At 40.7% G+C, this 15,144-nt stretch overlaps 1 protein-coding gene across 7 annotated transcripts in view; it reads left to right on the top strand.

The window, feature by feature from the left end:
- The window catches only part of arhgap23a (Rho GTPase activating protein 23a), a 74,651-nt gene that overhangs the window by 55,703 nt on the left and 3,804 nt on the right, over positions 1-15,144 (top strand). For 4 of the 7 annotated variants that reach the window (XM_084745195.1, XM_084745193.1, XM_084745194.1 and 1 more), the window contains 16 exons: positions 1,046-1,201; positions 2,336-2,447; positions 2,568-2,607; positions 4,095-4,232; positions 4,317-4,625; positions 5,501-5,562; positions 5,657-5,775; positions 6,091-6,209; positions 6,308-6,460; positions 6,794-6,872; positions 6,983-7,056; positions 7,225-7,314; positions 7,407-7,532; positions 8,021-8,062; positions 10,760-10,853; positions 14,774-14,805. In XM_084745195.1, coding sequence (XP_084601321.1) covers positions 1,046-1,201; positions 2,336-2,447; positions 2,568-2,607; positions 4,095-4,232; positions 4,317-4,625; positions 5,501-5,562; positions 5,657-5,775; positions 6,091-6,209; positions 6,308-6,460; positions 6,794-6,872; positions 6,983-7,056; positions 7,225-7,314; positions 7,407-7,532; positions 8,021-8,062; positions 10,760-10,853; positions 14,774-14,805 — 1,745 coding nt within the window. The remainder of the gene's footprint in view (positions 1-1,045; positions 1,202-2,335; positions 2,448-2,567; positions 2,608-4,094; positions 4,233-4,316; positions 4,626-5,500; positions 5,563-5,656; positions 5,776-6,090; positions 6,210-6,307; positions 6,461-6,793; positions 6,873-6,982; positions 7,057-7,224; positions 7,315-7,406; positions 7,533-8,020; positions 8,063-10,759; positions 10,854-14,773; positions 14,806-15,144) is intronic. The other 3 variants (XM_084745188.1, XM_084745189.1, XM_084745191.1) reach the window with 3 other exon arrangements.

Here is a 15,144-nt window from a genome sequence, read left to right on the forward strand (position 1 = left end):
AATTTATCAAATGTATTTTTTGGCATTTTCTGCATCAGAAGCTGAGTGCTATTTAGTCCCATTACACAGATCCTCCAGGATTTCACTGGCTTTTTTGGGATTGTTGTGGCCTAAAATGATTTCACTGCAGCTTTTCTAAGAACTTGTGATGTGTGTTACAATGTTTTAGGCATTTTTTTTTTTTTTTTTGCAATGAAATTGTGGGAGCAAGTGAAAATTTCAAAGAAAAGTTGTGCCTTTTTTCTATAATTAATTAAAAATCAAAGGCAACTTGTTCCAGGGAGAATAATCTGTTTCATACCTCACTGAAAGGCTCAGGGTTACAAAATTCCACCAAAATGTGCTTCATTTGCACATTATGGAGTGCACCTGGGGGTATTCTTCAAAGAAGAAAAATCATTTTGGTGCTCAAACTCAGTCAAAACAGCAAGCATACATTTATAAAATATAAAAGTGCATTGATAAATGTCAATAACAACAACAAACTTTGCATCTTTTTTAGGACTTGTGACAAAATTATGTCTGTACGCTCAGAACACTGCTGTGATTGGTGGAACTTGCTGTAAGCTATGATGATTGGTCAAATCTTTGGAAAAGTTGCAGTGATTGGACAAAATTGCAAGGTTGTGCAGAATTCACAGAAATTGATTGCATTTGCTTTAATTGTTGTGATCACAACATCACAACTTCCTGGAGGGACTGATGATACTGGAGGCAGACATCTCTACTGCCGATATCTCAGGAACTCTGCCGCTCACAACAGGAAAAATATGTATTTTGATTGTGAGGTGAACTGTCCCTTTAAAGATAAAGTGAAAGAAATGGAAATGAACGATCTTGTTTCATATCTCCCTGTGGTTCCTCGCCATTCCTCTCCCTTTAAAACCTCTCCTCTTCCTTGCCTTCTGCTAATCTAACCCCTTTTACTTTCCTTCTTTTTCCCTTCTGACCTTCTTCTCTAACACCTAATCCTCCCCCCTCTTCCTTTCTCTTCCTTCTCCTCCTCTCCTCTTGCCTCCCCCTCCTTCCCTCCACCCTCCCACAGATGAGCCGACCAGCCCCGGTGCTGATTTGCGTGCCCGCCACGTGCCGGCGTCCTCCGTGGTGTCCAGCGGCATGAATTCGGCGCCCGCCGTGGTCACCAGCCCCGCCTCCCCCACCTTCACCTTCCCCCTCACTAGGCTCTTCTCACACGACTGCAGTGAGTGCCCCCTCCTGCCCCTTCTTGCCTTCCTTCCTCCCCACTGCATGCAGCAGAAAAGTATCTTATTTGTGGTGATACTTCATTTTTAAACTTCAGAGAGGGATTGATGATGCATGCATGAGATTGATTATCAGTCCTCTGTAATTTCCATCTTATCAAGCATTTTTTGCCTTTTATTGATTCTTAAAAGTCTTATTTTCTCACATCAGAGGGATAATTTGGGTATTTGAAGTGGGATTGTGTTTGGTGCATATACATAGTCAGTTTATTACTTGGCGGTCAACATGCCTACAGTTTGAAGAAGCAGCAGGAGTTGCTCGTCTGCTTCCAAATTGGGGTCTTGTCAACCACCATCTACTGTAGGCAATACACTGACTATGGATAAGTACATCATATGACCCCACTTCAAATAATTTGCACTGTCCCTTTAAGAGGAAAAATTGGCCAGTTTCTAATAAAATTTTTTTCAATTTTTTCCAAAATAAAGTATAATTTTATCATGTGTCCAGCAGAGCAGTTTGCGTAATAATGCTGTTGAACTGCACTTCAAAACAAGACTTTCAGAGCTCAATAATAGGACAAAAATACTTGCGAAGATGAGGTTTTTAGCAACGCTCTAGTATTTTTGCATGCTGAATTTGTGGATTGGATGTTTGGCATAAAACAAATGGTCCAAACATATTAATTTAGAATGTGTTTTGTTGTTTTTGTAGCTGTGCATGAAGCCCAGAAGTCAAATTCTTTTGACTCCCAGTTAATCTGGACCTGGATTTGACTTGCATGATTCAGTTTTGTAAGCAAGTGGCTCAGATGCATGTCAAAGTCTGTGTTTACAGAGAATACACCTGCATGCCAGTGGTGAGAATTTAATCTAACCCACTGTTCCAGCTCACCTCCCCACCGCTCATCCTCACCACGCCACCCGGTTCACTCAAACCCTGCACCTCCTCCACCACCTCCTGCTCCTCCCTCCTTCCCTCATTATCCCCATCTGCTAATCCAACACCGTCCACGCGGGTGATTGGTATTACATCAACACTCTGTCTTTCTCTCTGTCTCTTCCTCTTTGTTTCTCTTTTCTCCTCTCTCTCTCTCTCTGTCTCTCTGATCATTCATCCTCCCATCGAGCAGGCAGTATTAAATCCAGTCGCCGTTCCTCCTATCTTCTAGCCATCACCACCGAGCGCTCCAAGTCGTGTGACGAAGGACTAAACACGTTCAGAGAGGAGGGCCGAGTCTTCTCGTGAGTACTGTTGAACTGAGACAGCTGGCTGTTTGTTGCTGTAAAGCGACATCTATTAAAGGACACGTGTGGGCCGACATTTTGGCAGTTAACTCTGACTTGTGTTGTTGTACTTCGCAGGAGGCTACCAAAGAGAGTCAAGAGTTTCTTCACAGACGGGGTGAGTTCTTCACCTTTGATTAACACACATGAAGCAACAAGTTCTTCTGACTGTGCATCATCTAAATATCTTTTTTTTTTTTAATAAATCCTGTCCTTCGTTCTCACTACTTTGCTCGTGCAAAATCTTTTACCTGGGTCAGATCCACTGCTGCAGCATTCATGTCTTCTTTGTCAGAAAGTCAAACAGAGAAACAAACTATAAACAAAAATGGACTTCCATTCACAGTTCACCAGAAATCATAAATACATATTCCCCTTTTTTTATCCTCCATCCTAGATTATCTTGGTGTGAGTGGCCATAAGTTCTGTGAGGTGATATGGTTGTGATATGATTCAAATTTTTGTTTTTGGCACTTTGAGATGGATAAAAAAGCGCTACATGTAAGAGAAAAAATATGCATTTCTGATTTTGGGTGAGCTGTGACAGCTCTCTTACCTTGCACCACCTTCCCTTCACCAAGGAAATCTGAGTCACAATTCTTGTTTAACTTTTGTCATAAAACCGTTGAAGTATTTACCTGTGACATGCTGGAATGTAGTGTGACAGCAGCACAACTGCTATAGAGTCATGAAGTCGGTGAGATGACTCAGTAACGTGTTTTTAACTGTTAAATTGAGCAAAATATTAATGGAGTTTTGCAGGCAGTTAGACAGACAGCCACTCATTGTCCAGAGTGTGGATTTTTAGAGCAGTGGGCTTTTGCTTTCAGGATAACATTTAATTTTCCATTGACAGACAATTGGCAGTTATAAACAGCTGATCAGCTTACAGTGGAGGACTAGTCTTCGCTTGTTATTGTCAATTTACAAGGTTGTGTGCGTCCTGCGCTCCTGTGTAGCTCCGGCAGCAACTTATGTTCATCTTTTGGTCTCTCTCTCTGTGCCTTTGGTGATTTCTGCACGTCAGGAGGTGTAAAGGATTTTTTCATTTTTGCAGTTAAGGTGCTTCAAACTTCAAACCAATTTAGCCACTCAAGTGAGTCATATTCCGTGTGTGTCAGCTTTAATAAACGTGTGTCAGTGAGTTTTAGAGGCAGCATTTGGCAACCTGCAGTACAGGAGCACTAAGGGGCCTGAAAGTTGCTGCCTCAACTACTGCTGTAATATAACTCTACTCACCACACTGCAAGGCGAGAGGAGATGTCTGAAATTAATGACAAAATATGCCAAACACTAAAAAAACTCATGAGACAAAAGGGTCACCTCTAAACCCTCACCGGCACTGACTGAAGGCCTTAAATATTAACATCACGATGACACCTAAGCAAAAACAGTATAAGCATTACAAAAATGGATGTTATTTACATTATATTATGTTATTATATTTTTTATTTTATCATAATGCACTGTCAGAAATGGGCAGCTTTCTGTTAACATACATTTCCATTATCATACTGATATGAAAGTGAAATATTCAGATTTAATGGCTTTTAATAGGCTGACATGTCAAAAGATGTTGTGAACGTGTCCTTGTTTGTGTTTCAGTCTCTGGACAACCTGGGGACGGCAGAGGAGGTTCGATCTAAACGCCACTCCACCTCAGAGCTGGGTAACATCACCTACAGCGACGTACGGAGAGAAGGATGGCTGCATTACAAACAAATCCTCACAGAGAAGGGCAAGGTGGGCTGATGAGAGAGTAATTGAAGGCGGGAAAGCATTAAAAGCATTTAAAGACTCACATAGCATCTCATCTGTCCTCCACAGAAGGTGGGCAGCGGCATGCGTCCGTGGAAGCGAGTCTTTTCGGTGCTTCGCTCCCATTCGCTCTTCCTCTACAAGGATAAGAGGGAGGCGGTGCTTCGCGGGGCCACGATCGGAGGCGCGGCTGAGGACGAGCAGCCAATCAGCATCCGGGGCTGCCTGGTGGACATAGCGTACAGTGAAACCAAACGAAAGCACGCCCTGCGGTTGACCACCCAGGACTTCTGCGAGTACCTGCTGCAGGCGGAGGACCGCGAGGACATGCTGGACTGGATAAAGGTCATCAGGGAGAACAGCAAGACAGACAACGAGGTCAGCGAACGCACATTTACTTGTCAGATGGTGAAGTGGGATTGAACGAGGCACTGAGTCAGTGTATTACGTACAGTAGATGACAGTCGACACGCCCCCAGTTTGGAGAAGCTGCAGGAATCCCAGTGTAGGAAGCTAAGCAATGAACTGCTGTGGACAGGGTCAGCAGCAAAACATATTTCAGCCACCCCCAAAAAATCATCATCATAAGTGTATGCTGTATTTAGAATATTGTCACATTTTATTCACATTTTATAAGTCAAATATCACTCTCTCTGAACCAACCAAACTCCACAGGGAAAAATGGCTATTTTACCCTGCTGAGCATGGGAATTGCTGGTCTACCACAGTGTTGACTGGTTAGTTTGTTTGTGTTATTGTGTGACTTTGGTGAATCCAAACTAACCCTCGAAAACCCCAAAGTCACACAACAACACAGACAAACTAACAGATCGAGGCAGCTGTAGACTAGCAGCTCCTGGGTCCTGCAAGGTAAAATGACTGATTTTTACAAAGGAGTCTGGTGGCTTTGGAGAGAGTGCTATTTCAAAAATATCAGTTTCCCAATGGAAGGGCTTTCTGATGGCAATATAAAGCACTGAAAATATTCTAACTTATACTAATGCTTTTTAGGAGGACCTTTTTTAGGTGACTGAAATATGTTTTCTTACACTGATCTGCTTCCTACATCGGTGCTTCTGCTGCTTCTCCTTACTGAAAATCATATACTGTAGATAATACACTGAATATAGATGAGAACCACATACAACCCCACGTAAAAAAAAAAAAAAACTATCCCTTTAACCTCTTCTGCTATTGCACCTGTAGTCTGTTTTTATTAAAAGTCATAATTCTGATGTATTTGTTTGTCGCAGGAACTCGGCTTTTCCAGACAGGCCCTTATTAATAAGAAGCTGAATGATTACAGAAAACAGAGGTGAGTCACCTGATGACAGACTGAAGCTGCTGCCTTTAACGCTGCACTCAGCAGACACCTCGAATCAAACCCGTCTCTCTGTCTCCTCCTGCAGTCCAACAGGCAACAAGCCCGACTCCTCGCCCAGGCTGCCCCGCATGAAGCCTCCCTTCCTGCTCGCCAAGACAGAAAACGCTGCGGGGGCGCCACGCTCCCCCAAACCAGAGAGCAAAGGTCAGTGTCAGGGAAAGAACTTCCCAAATAAGTTAGTCTTATAAAGGCACATCCCCTCTTCAAAAGCCAAAAGAAGTTCATTCCCCATGGCTCATCACCAAAATGAACAAAATAATAAAACTGAACAGTCTTTTGGACGCTTATCTGTTTTAATTGTACTATTTGTAATATTTAGTATATTTAAAGAAAGATGTCCACATCTATTTTCAATTTAAATCTATTTCGGCCTTTTCTGATGAAAATGATTCTGGGTAACCATGAAGCAAATACTGAGGCTCTGTGTGAAGTCTAAGTTTTTGTTTGATCTGTCTGTAGATGAGAGCGGCCCTCCGAAGTCTCCGTGGGGAATCAATATCATGAAGAAAACAAAGAAGGCGGGGCCCAAAGCTTTCGGTGTGAGGCTGGAGGATTGTCAGCCGGGCGTAAACAACAAGGTTCGCCTCCACATCCTCTGTCTTACCTGGATGCAGTGAAACAAGATTTTCTACTGAATGTTTCATTTGTGATTAAACCCCCTCTGTGTCCATCTCAGTTCATCCCATTGATCGTGGAGATCTGCTGCGGTCTGGTGGAGGACATGGGTCTGGAGTACACCGGGATCTACAGAGTCCCCGGGAACAACGCCATGGTGTCGATGCTTCAGGATCAGCTTAACAAGGGCGTCGACATCAACCCTGCAGAGGAGGTGAGGAAATCACCACAGAAGAATTAACTTATTGTGTGACTTTGGTGAATCCGATCTATCCCTTGAAAACACCAAAGTCACACAATAACACGAACAAACTAACACAGACGCAGCGGTAGACCCCAACTTGTGCCTTCAAAGCACTTTCAGGCGCCCCCTGCTGGTTGTTTTCAGAAGAACATCAGCTGGCAAAAACGCCCCGGCCCTAACTGACAGATAATAAACAGATTTTGTTCATTCTCCTTCACTCAACAAAACTGAATCATTAGATTCAGATGTAAAAATACTGTGTCAACTTCGCTGACTGCTCTGTGTGTCTTCTTCGGTCAACAGAAGTGGCAGGACCTCAATGTTGTCAGCAGTTTACTCAAGTCCTTCTTCAGAAAACTTCCAGAGCCACTCTTCACCAACGGTGAGTCCAAACATGTTGTGACAAGTCACCACACACACCATGCAGCCTCACGCCACGATGCATTCCTGTCAAACCGTCTCAGTATTTTAATTTTTCTAATATTTTTACAGACAAGTACAACGACTTCATCGACGCCAATCGGATGGAAAACGCATCAGAAAGACTAAAGACCATGAAGAAACTGGTGTGTTTGTATTTATCAATTAATTTGAACAGAATAATTTCCCTACTTGGCCGAGGTGTGTGTGTAGTATGTGTGTGTGTGTGTTTGTGTAGTGTGTATGTGTGTGGCAGAAGTTGGGCAGGTTCAACAGGTTTCTCAGTGTTGTCATTCCTCTTTTATTTTTTTCAGATCCGAGATCTCCCAGATCATTATTACCACACTCTGAAGTTCCTGGTGGGTCACCTGAAGACTGTAGCCGACAACTCAGATAAAAACAAGGTGTGTGTGTTTGTAATTACAGTATAATCCTGCATTGCATTGCACCGCTGTGGTATCTTTGGTGTTCATGTGTGTTTTGTCTCTATGTGTAGATGGAGCCTCGTAACCTGGCTCTGGTGTTCGGGCCGACGCTGGTCCGGACGTCTGAGGACAACATGAAAGACATGGTCACACACATGCCCGACCGCTACAAGATAGTCGAGACACTCATCCAACATGTGAGTGAGAGAAAAAAAAAAAAAACACACACACACACAAATTACTAGTGCATTGCATTTTCAGTCAGCCTTGTCTCAGACTCAGAAAATGGTCACTCAGGATTTTATTTCAAGACCCTAATTGCAAGGGTGTCATTGATTTTGCCTGGTTTATTTATTTTAACTGCTGTATATGACATTTATCATCGAGGCTGCAGTAGAGCAGCAGCATCCCAGACCAAAACAACAGACAAAGAACATACTGAAACATATTCATCCCATATAGATTCAATATCAATATTTTCTAAGTGAAGAAATTATTATTATTATTATCACCAAGAATACGGATTAATTAATAATAGTAAGATCTACTTGCTCTACCACCAAAGAGGAGAGGGAAAGGGAACAATCACAACTGCAAGTACTAATACATATTTTATTAATCACATTAACGCTACAATTTACTAATGATGCTTTCCATGCTAAATATTTCTTTGTCATTCTTGTAGGGCATCTGGTTTTTTACTGACGAGCTGGACAAAGATGAAAAGGTATGTTTCCCATATATTGTTGTTTTATAGCAGAGCTTATTGTACTACAGAGACAGTAAAGACTCAGCTGAGGATGTTGACTGTGTCTTTATTTGTCATTACAACCCTATACGGCTGGTACATAGTGGAATGAAACAGTGTTCTTCAGGGTCCGAGGTGCCACAAAGAACTACAAAAGAGAGTACACAGAACCAACTAAGATTATACAAAACCCTAACAACAACAACAACAACTATGTAACATGCATGGGCTACACAGGACTACATTAAGTGCATTTAGTGTGCAGCAGAAGTGTGTTAACATAAATTTAAGTTTACTGTCTATTTAGCATATTTTGTCTGCTTTACTTTGCGGTCAGACAACCTTTTCCAACGGGAAACTGCCGTTATATAAGCTAAATATCTCTCTCTCCAAACCAACCAAACTCCACTGGCGACATCCGTCATTTCACCTTGCAGAACATGTTAGTTCCTGGTCCACTATCTCCTTCATCTGTTAGTTTGTTTGTATTATTGTGTGACTTCGGTGAATCGGAACTGTCCTTTTAAAACACTGAAGTCGACACACATGTAAAGGCCAGTCCATCCTCCACCCCTGACACAGCGCTGTGGAGAAGCTCTGGATATGTGAGACTAACCAGAAGTAACAGACAGTATGTTGTGTGTGACTTCATTATCTGAGAATCTTTCCAAGCTGGTGTGAAATAACTCGCAGTAAAAGCTCAGGATCCATATTTGAAGACACTGTTACAAGTTGTTTTTTTCTTTCTTTCAGTGTTTATTTGATGGGGACAGATATGGAAAAAGAAAAAAAAAGAAAAGCATAATAATCCAATGCAGTGTTTCACAGCATTTATAGCTGCTTTTATTTTGTAATGTGTGTCCCTGGAAGGGCTTTTAAAATAACAGACATAAAACATGTTCCCTGACAGCAAGGTTAAACTGTGTGGTTCAGTTTGTTGGCATTACAGACACACACACATACAGACACAGACACATGTATAGACATACTGTATACATATATAAATATACACATTCACAAATACCTACCCCACCACCACCACCACCCCTACTCATGATTTAAAGGCTTTTAAACATACCTTCTGTTTAATTTTGAGATGTTTTGCTCTGTTTTGAGTTCAGTAGGCAGTGTCTTCCGTATATAAAATAATATTTTCTGGAAAAAAAATTGACACAGGAAATCATTTAACCTTTTTCAACAAGTAAGCTTGTGTCAAGAATTTACATTAACTATAAAGCTGAATCTGCACTGGTAAAAAATGGCTTTTGTCTTGTTTTTCCTTGAAACACATCAAAAACTCTCCTTGAAATCTTCATTCATCTAAAGAAAAATGAAGCATGAATCTGTGATGAATATGGAATATGAATATAATTATTCAGCTGTTAATAGTTCGAGTAGAAGATGAATTGAACATTTGCGATCTTTCTTTTGATCATACAATGGAGCGATTATGCTGTTTTATAAAACCAGTGAGTCATTCTGCTGTTTGCAAGGTCACAGGTAATCAGAGCAACTTTAACTTTGATCTTTGTGATTGAGAGTGCAGATAACAGAAGCCGTATCTGTAGAGAAATCACATCAGTTGAACATTAAAGACAAAAGGTCCCTGCATACTGTAGGAATCTGGTGCATTAGCTTGTTGTTAATACATCAGAAGTCCACTTAATTTCTACACATTTCTGTATCTTTATAACAGATACACCAACGTGGGGATACTTCAGTTTTCTTGGTTTTGCCTGATGAAGGTCTAGTTCTACCAAAATGTCACAAATAAATGATATATTACAAGTTAGACAGTGTGCGGGAGTCCTTTTGCAACTTTTTGATCTACTCTCTCCAATGCACCTGTCTTATTTAATAGATGTGCCAAGTGTTTCTTTTGTTCTTAAAGGGATAATTCAGACTTTTTTAAAATAGGCTTGTATAATGTACTTGTCCAAAGTCAGTGTATTACTAACAGGAGATGGCGGATGGAGCTTTTTTTTTTCAAGTAAAAATTTTACCTTGTAGAAAACAGGAGTTGCTGGTCTAATATTGCCTCCGTCATTTAGTTTGTTTGTGTTATTGTGCGACTTCAGTGAATCTGAACTAACTTTTTTTACCAAAGTCAGACAATATCACAGACAAATCAGGACAGATCAGGGCAGTGGTAGACCAGCTACTAGCTGCAAGGTAAATTACTTTTTTTCCCAGAGGAGTTCGGTGACTTTGGAGAGGACGATATTTGACCTATATAACACTGGTTTCATTGTGGAAAAGGTAAAGCTGTGAAAATATTCTAAATATAGTGGATGTTTAAAGTGATATTAAATTTATTGAATCGATAACCGGCTGCAAAATGTTCAAAAAGTGTGGGCTCACTTTACTAAATTTAATAAAAATGTTAAATACAATGACTCATGTAACAATTTAAATTTATGTCAGTTGTCATTTGAACTTTAATTTCTGCAAAAACAGTCTTTCTTACCAAATTATGGTGAGTAGTATCAAGAAGAGTATCATTAAGTAGTGCAATAATGAGTAATACATAGGTAATACACTGACTATGGATAAGTATCTCATACAACTGCACTTCAAAAAATCTGAACTTTCCCTTTAATATGAGTAAAGTCTCAGTAAACCACAGCCTCTTGCTGTCACACTGAATGCCGTTGCTCTTGTGTCTGATCCATCCAGACGCCGGTGGACACGGAGGACGTGCAGCCCGCCCCCAACATCGACCACCTGCTGTCCAACATCGGCAGGACGGGTCTGCTCGGAGAGGCCTCAGGTGAGAACACTCAGCCAATCACCGCTAGCTCTGACCGAGCCAACCAATAGCATTCGTGTAGCTGCAGTTGGCAACCCAAAAATTAATGCTGCTTTCCGTTTTGAAACTGGAAGCAGGAAATTCCCCGTCAGTGTGTCATAATACGATCTGTGTGTTCCAGTGAAACAGGTTTTTATTAGAAGAAGAGAATCACTCAAGATGTTTTTAGTTGTCTTAAGTCCCAAGAAAAGACATTCTTTATCTTGTTCCAGTGAAAATATCTAAAAGAGCTTTTTGAGAACATGTCACATCAGATCTCTTGTTTGATTGAGATTCCTCCCTGGAAGTTTGTCCCAGTTGAAAGCCAGAATTCCCTACTTTCCTACAGAACTGGAACGCAGCATAAGAAATGACATCTGTTAGCACTTGGAGTGTTTCTGTGTTTGATAGCGTGCCTATACTTCTCTCCTCTCTGCTGACCTCTTTTTTTCCCTCCACGTTGTTGCTCATCTTTCACTTTCTCTGTACGTTTCTGCATTTCCTTCTCATAGCTGAGCCTGTGGAGCAGCCACTGCGGTAGGATGGGAACTCCCCTGGCAATACGTGTGTGTGTGTGTGCGTGTGTGTGTTTGTGCAACCCAGTAAGTGCATCATATTGTGAAAGTGAAATAATGGCCCAATTCCAAATACGGCAACTCCCACTCCATGACCGAGTGTGACTCTGTGTGGAGTCACACTCGGCTGTGGAGGGTCTCTTAAATAAGGGTGAGGGTATAAATAAATACACCTGCAAGCTTTGGGACCACCTCGACTTTCTCTGACGGAAACAGGAACATTCGTCACGATGGCTACTGTAATAATTAAAGCTACTACAAGGAGTCTTGTTGATTGTGGAGGCCCCCTGTGGGCAAAAGCAGTAGTTTTTCCACCATTATAACCACAAAATTAATGTCAAAAATGAAATGATCTAAATCTAAATCCTCTCCTGCTTCTTTTTTAACTCACTATATGCTATTCACTGTAACTCTGTCTGTGAAAATGTAAACAAAGGTCTGTTTAATCTAATTACACAGAGAATCCAACCTGGTGGCATCAAGACATCAAGAATAACTACATGATTTCAGAGGTCATAAACAGTCATCATTACTAAATTGAGACTGATGCATAACCACTTAAAAACTCCTTGTAGTAGCTTTATTAGCAATGATTGACATACTCATTACATTCATGGCACAGTGAAAGGAAAATTATTAATTAATTAAATAAATAAAAACTCGCTTCCATGCTTCTTTGGACCCATTTTTTTATTCAACATATTTTCATTTGCTACTTTTAATCTGATTAGGTATTTGTTTTTTGTCTGCAGTCCCTAAAAGCAAAGAAAAAGAAGAAGGCATACTTTATTTATCCCTCTTAGAGAAAAATAATAATAATATAATAGTTTATGTATTGGTAGCAGAATCCAAAATATGAGTGGGTTAAAGGTAGAATCAGTCTGATCTGTCTGAGCTGTTCATAAACGCACCACAAAGACAGTTTATTGTTGAGTCCCACCATGTCAAATACCAATCTTTGGGTTGATAACACGTCCCAAGCACAGAAAAAAACATTAAGAAAATAAAAAAAAGTACAGGAAGAGGACAGGATCTCTGCAGACACAGACATAAGTGATGATTGAAAGGTTGTTGTTGATATAACTCTATACATTGCTTTTAGGAAAATGTTATATATTATGCCTTTAAATCTATTACATGCAGTTTGAATGTGTGTTAAAATAAAATATTTGCTAAATTCAAGTACTTCATGCATAATTATTATTTAGGGCTTTAAATCCATACTGATTTTCCATTACATCTTTAAACTTGTGCAGGCATGGCTGTCAAGTTGCCATTTAATTTCATCCTAAGTGTTATGTAAAAGCTGTTAAAAAGTCTTAAATTTATCCTGGAGGTACGCTGCTGAGAGGAGTGTGGTAAACTGGTTCGTAATTGGAATCGGGCCATCGTGTGTGTGTGTGAGTGCGTGTGTGTGGGTGAGAGAGTGTGTGTGTGTATTAGTGGTGGTGATGGTTTTGTGTCCCCATGGTCTCCATTACCCTCCTGAAAGTCAGCGTGTCCCTCTGAGTGTCAGACGGAGGTCTCTCTGTAAGAACATGTCACTTCAGTGTCGTCGCTCCAGTCTGACTAATGAATTAATGGATGGCTGGTCGCTCCACGGCTGTTAGAGCTGCTGTATGTGACACTGGAGTGTAAACTGTGCTCTGCCACTGAGAGACGACTCCCTCACTCCACGGCCTGTCAGCACTCATCCTACGGGTAATTTCAGTCAGTGTAGTCCGATCATCAGGCTCCTAACTCCGCTCTTAGCTCCAAAGGGACTCTAGGTGGCGCCGTTTCTGACCAGCCCCAATGACAAATGAGGTGCATTTCTTTTCATCCGTTTTATATGTGCGAGGCTTAGTGGTAGTTTAAAAAAAAGCATTAGTTTCCCAAAATGGTCCACGCTAACAACTCTGTGCACGAAGATTATATTGGATTGATTTGATTTTATTATTGTGTCCTTCACAAATAATGTGCTCAGTCCAAACAGGCTTACAAGACACCATTATTTAGAAAAAGTAGTAACATAAATTACAAGTAGTTTTGAACAAATGAACTATCCTGATGTCCAAGCTTTAGAAACAAAGTACTTTTATAAGCATTAGAATTAAACAATCGTTCTCATTAAAAAATGCAGTACAGAAGAAAATGTGATTCAGTCTCAGTTTCTCCTAATTCGCAGCCTGTTAAATCCAAACCTGTTGTCCTCCTGGATGCTTTTAATCTGCCGTCTTCAAGGTTCACAGGAAGCTCAGCTGTGCAACTAAACGCCTTTGACTCCTTGTTAGTTTTTCTGTAATATAAGACTCAAGGTCATAACTATGATTGATTTGAATATATGCTCATAATTTTGGCTTTAATAACATATCATCTAACCATTTTCACATTTTTGCGTTATTGATCCAGGAATCCAACCCTGATCACCCTGAACAGTCAAAATGGGAGCAAACTTATGAACGCCTAAAAAAAAGAAGTCAAGTCTTAAACTCATTACACATACGTGAATGCATCCAAAGTTTCTAGTGAGGCGTCGATGTATGTCGTCATATCTCACATTGCAAATTGGTCTGGCCCTCTGACACTCAGCCCAAATACAGGAATGAATTACAGGCTGTAATTGGTCCACATCTGGTAGCCACATCGCCACCTGTGTTACATTAAAATGACTATTAATTAAAGTTTAATTAGCTTTTAGTTTACCATTTATTAATGATTGTTATTACAAAGTGTTACCCTTAAGGCGCCTCTGAACGACAAAAACAGGTCATGCATCGTGTGTTTGTGTTTGTGAGGGAATGTGTTTTCTTCATTATCTCTAAATTATTTCTGCCTTCACGCCTCCAAATGCTTCTATCACTGATTGATGTCATCAGTGCTTTTCGGTGATGTCATCGGTGTGTGCCGTGGTTTCCCTGCTTCCCCAATCATTGTTTCTCCTCCTCCACATACTCCAGTGTGTAAATCAGTGTCTTTTGTGCAGGTCAAAGGTCGGAGGACACAGAGGAAGACAAGCTTCTTAAAATTAACTAGAGGACTTTGCCTCGTAATAAAGAAATTTTCAGGACATAAAGCTGCTACTCACTACAGAGAGAAACTTTCAAACCGTCACTGATGTCCCTGCAGGTGTTTTCCCTTTTACAGCCGATGGAAAGCACCAGCTGTGACATTAAAGTGTGGTTCATCACATCCAGAGCATTGCAGTAGCAGTTTCCTGTGATTTATTGTGGGTTTGTCCTTTAAAAGAGCGACGATCATGCCTCAGTGTCCTCCACCATGACTGTCCTGGCCTTTTGTTAATGGCAATGGTTCTGACCTGCTGATGTTTTATTCTCTTTTCCCCAGACTCAACCAACAGTGACTCAGCTAAATCAAAGGTAACAGTTCAAAGTTATTCTTGTTCTTCATAGACACAGAGATACTGTCAAAAAAAAAAAATCTAACATCCAGCTGTAGTTCATCATTTACTAGCACAGGAAACATAGACTGGGCTGCACCAACAATGATTCATTTAATCTAAGATAAATTCTTATCAGAGTTTAACAAAACTAGGTTCAAAATGAGTACATCCAGATTTAAAGTTAAGCAGAGCTCTGTTGTGAGAGTTTAATATGTATAGACATTACCCACTGAGTGCTGTTGGGACCTAGTAAGTACAAAAGAGAGGGGAAACCATTAACTTTTGGCTGCTCTGTATTCTTCAACAAAATGCTACA

This window comes from Lutjanus erythropterus, chromosome 19 (genome assembly GCF_056507025.1).
Source record: "Lutjanus erythropterus isolate fLutEry1 chromosome 19, fLutEry1.hap2, whole genome shotgun sequence".
NCBI lineage: Eukaryota > Metazoa > Chordata > Actinopteri > Lutjaniformes > Lutjanidae > Lutjanus > Lutjanus erythropterus.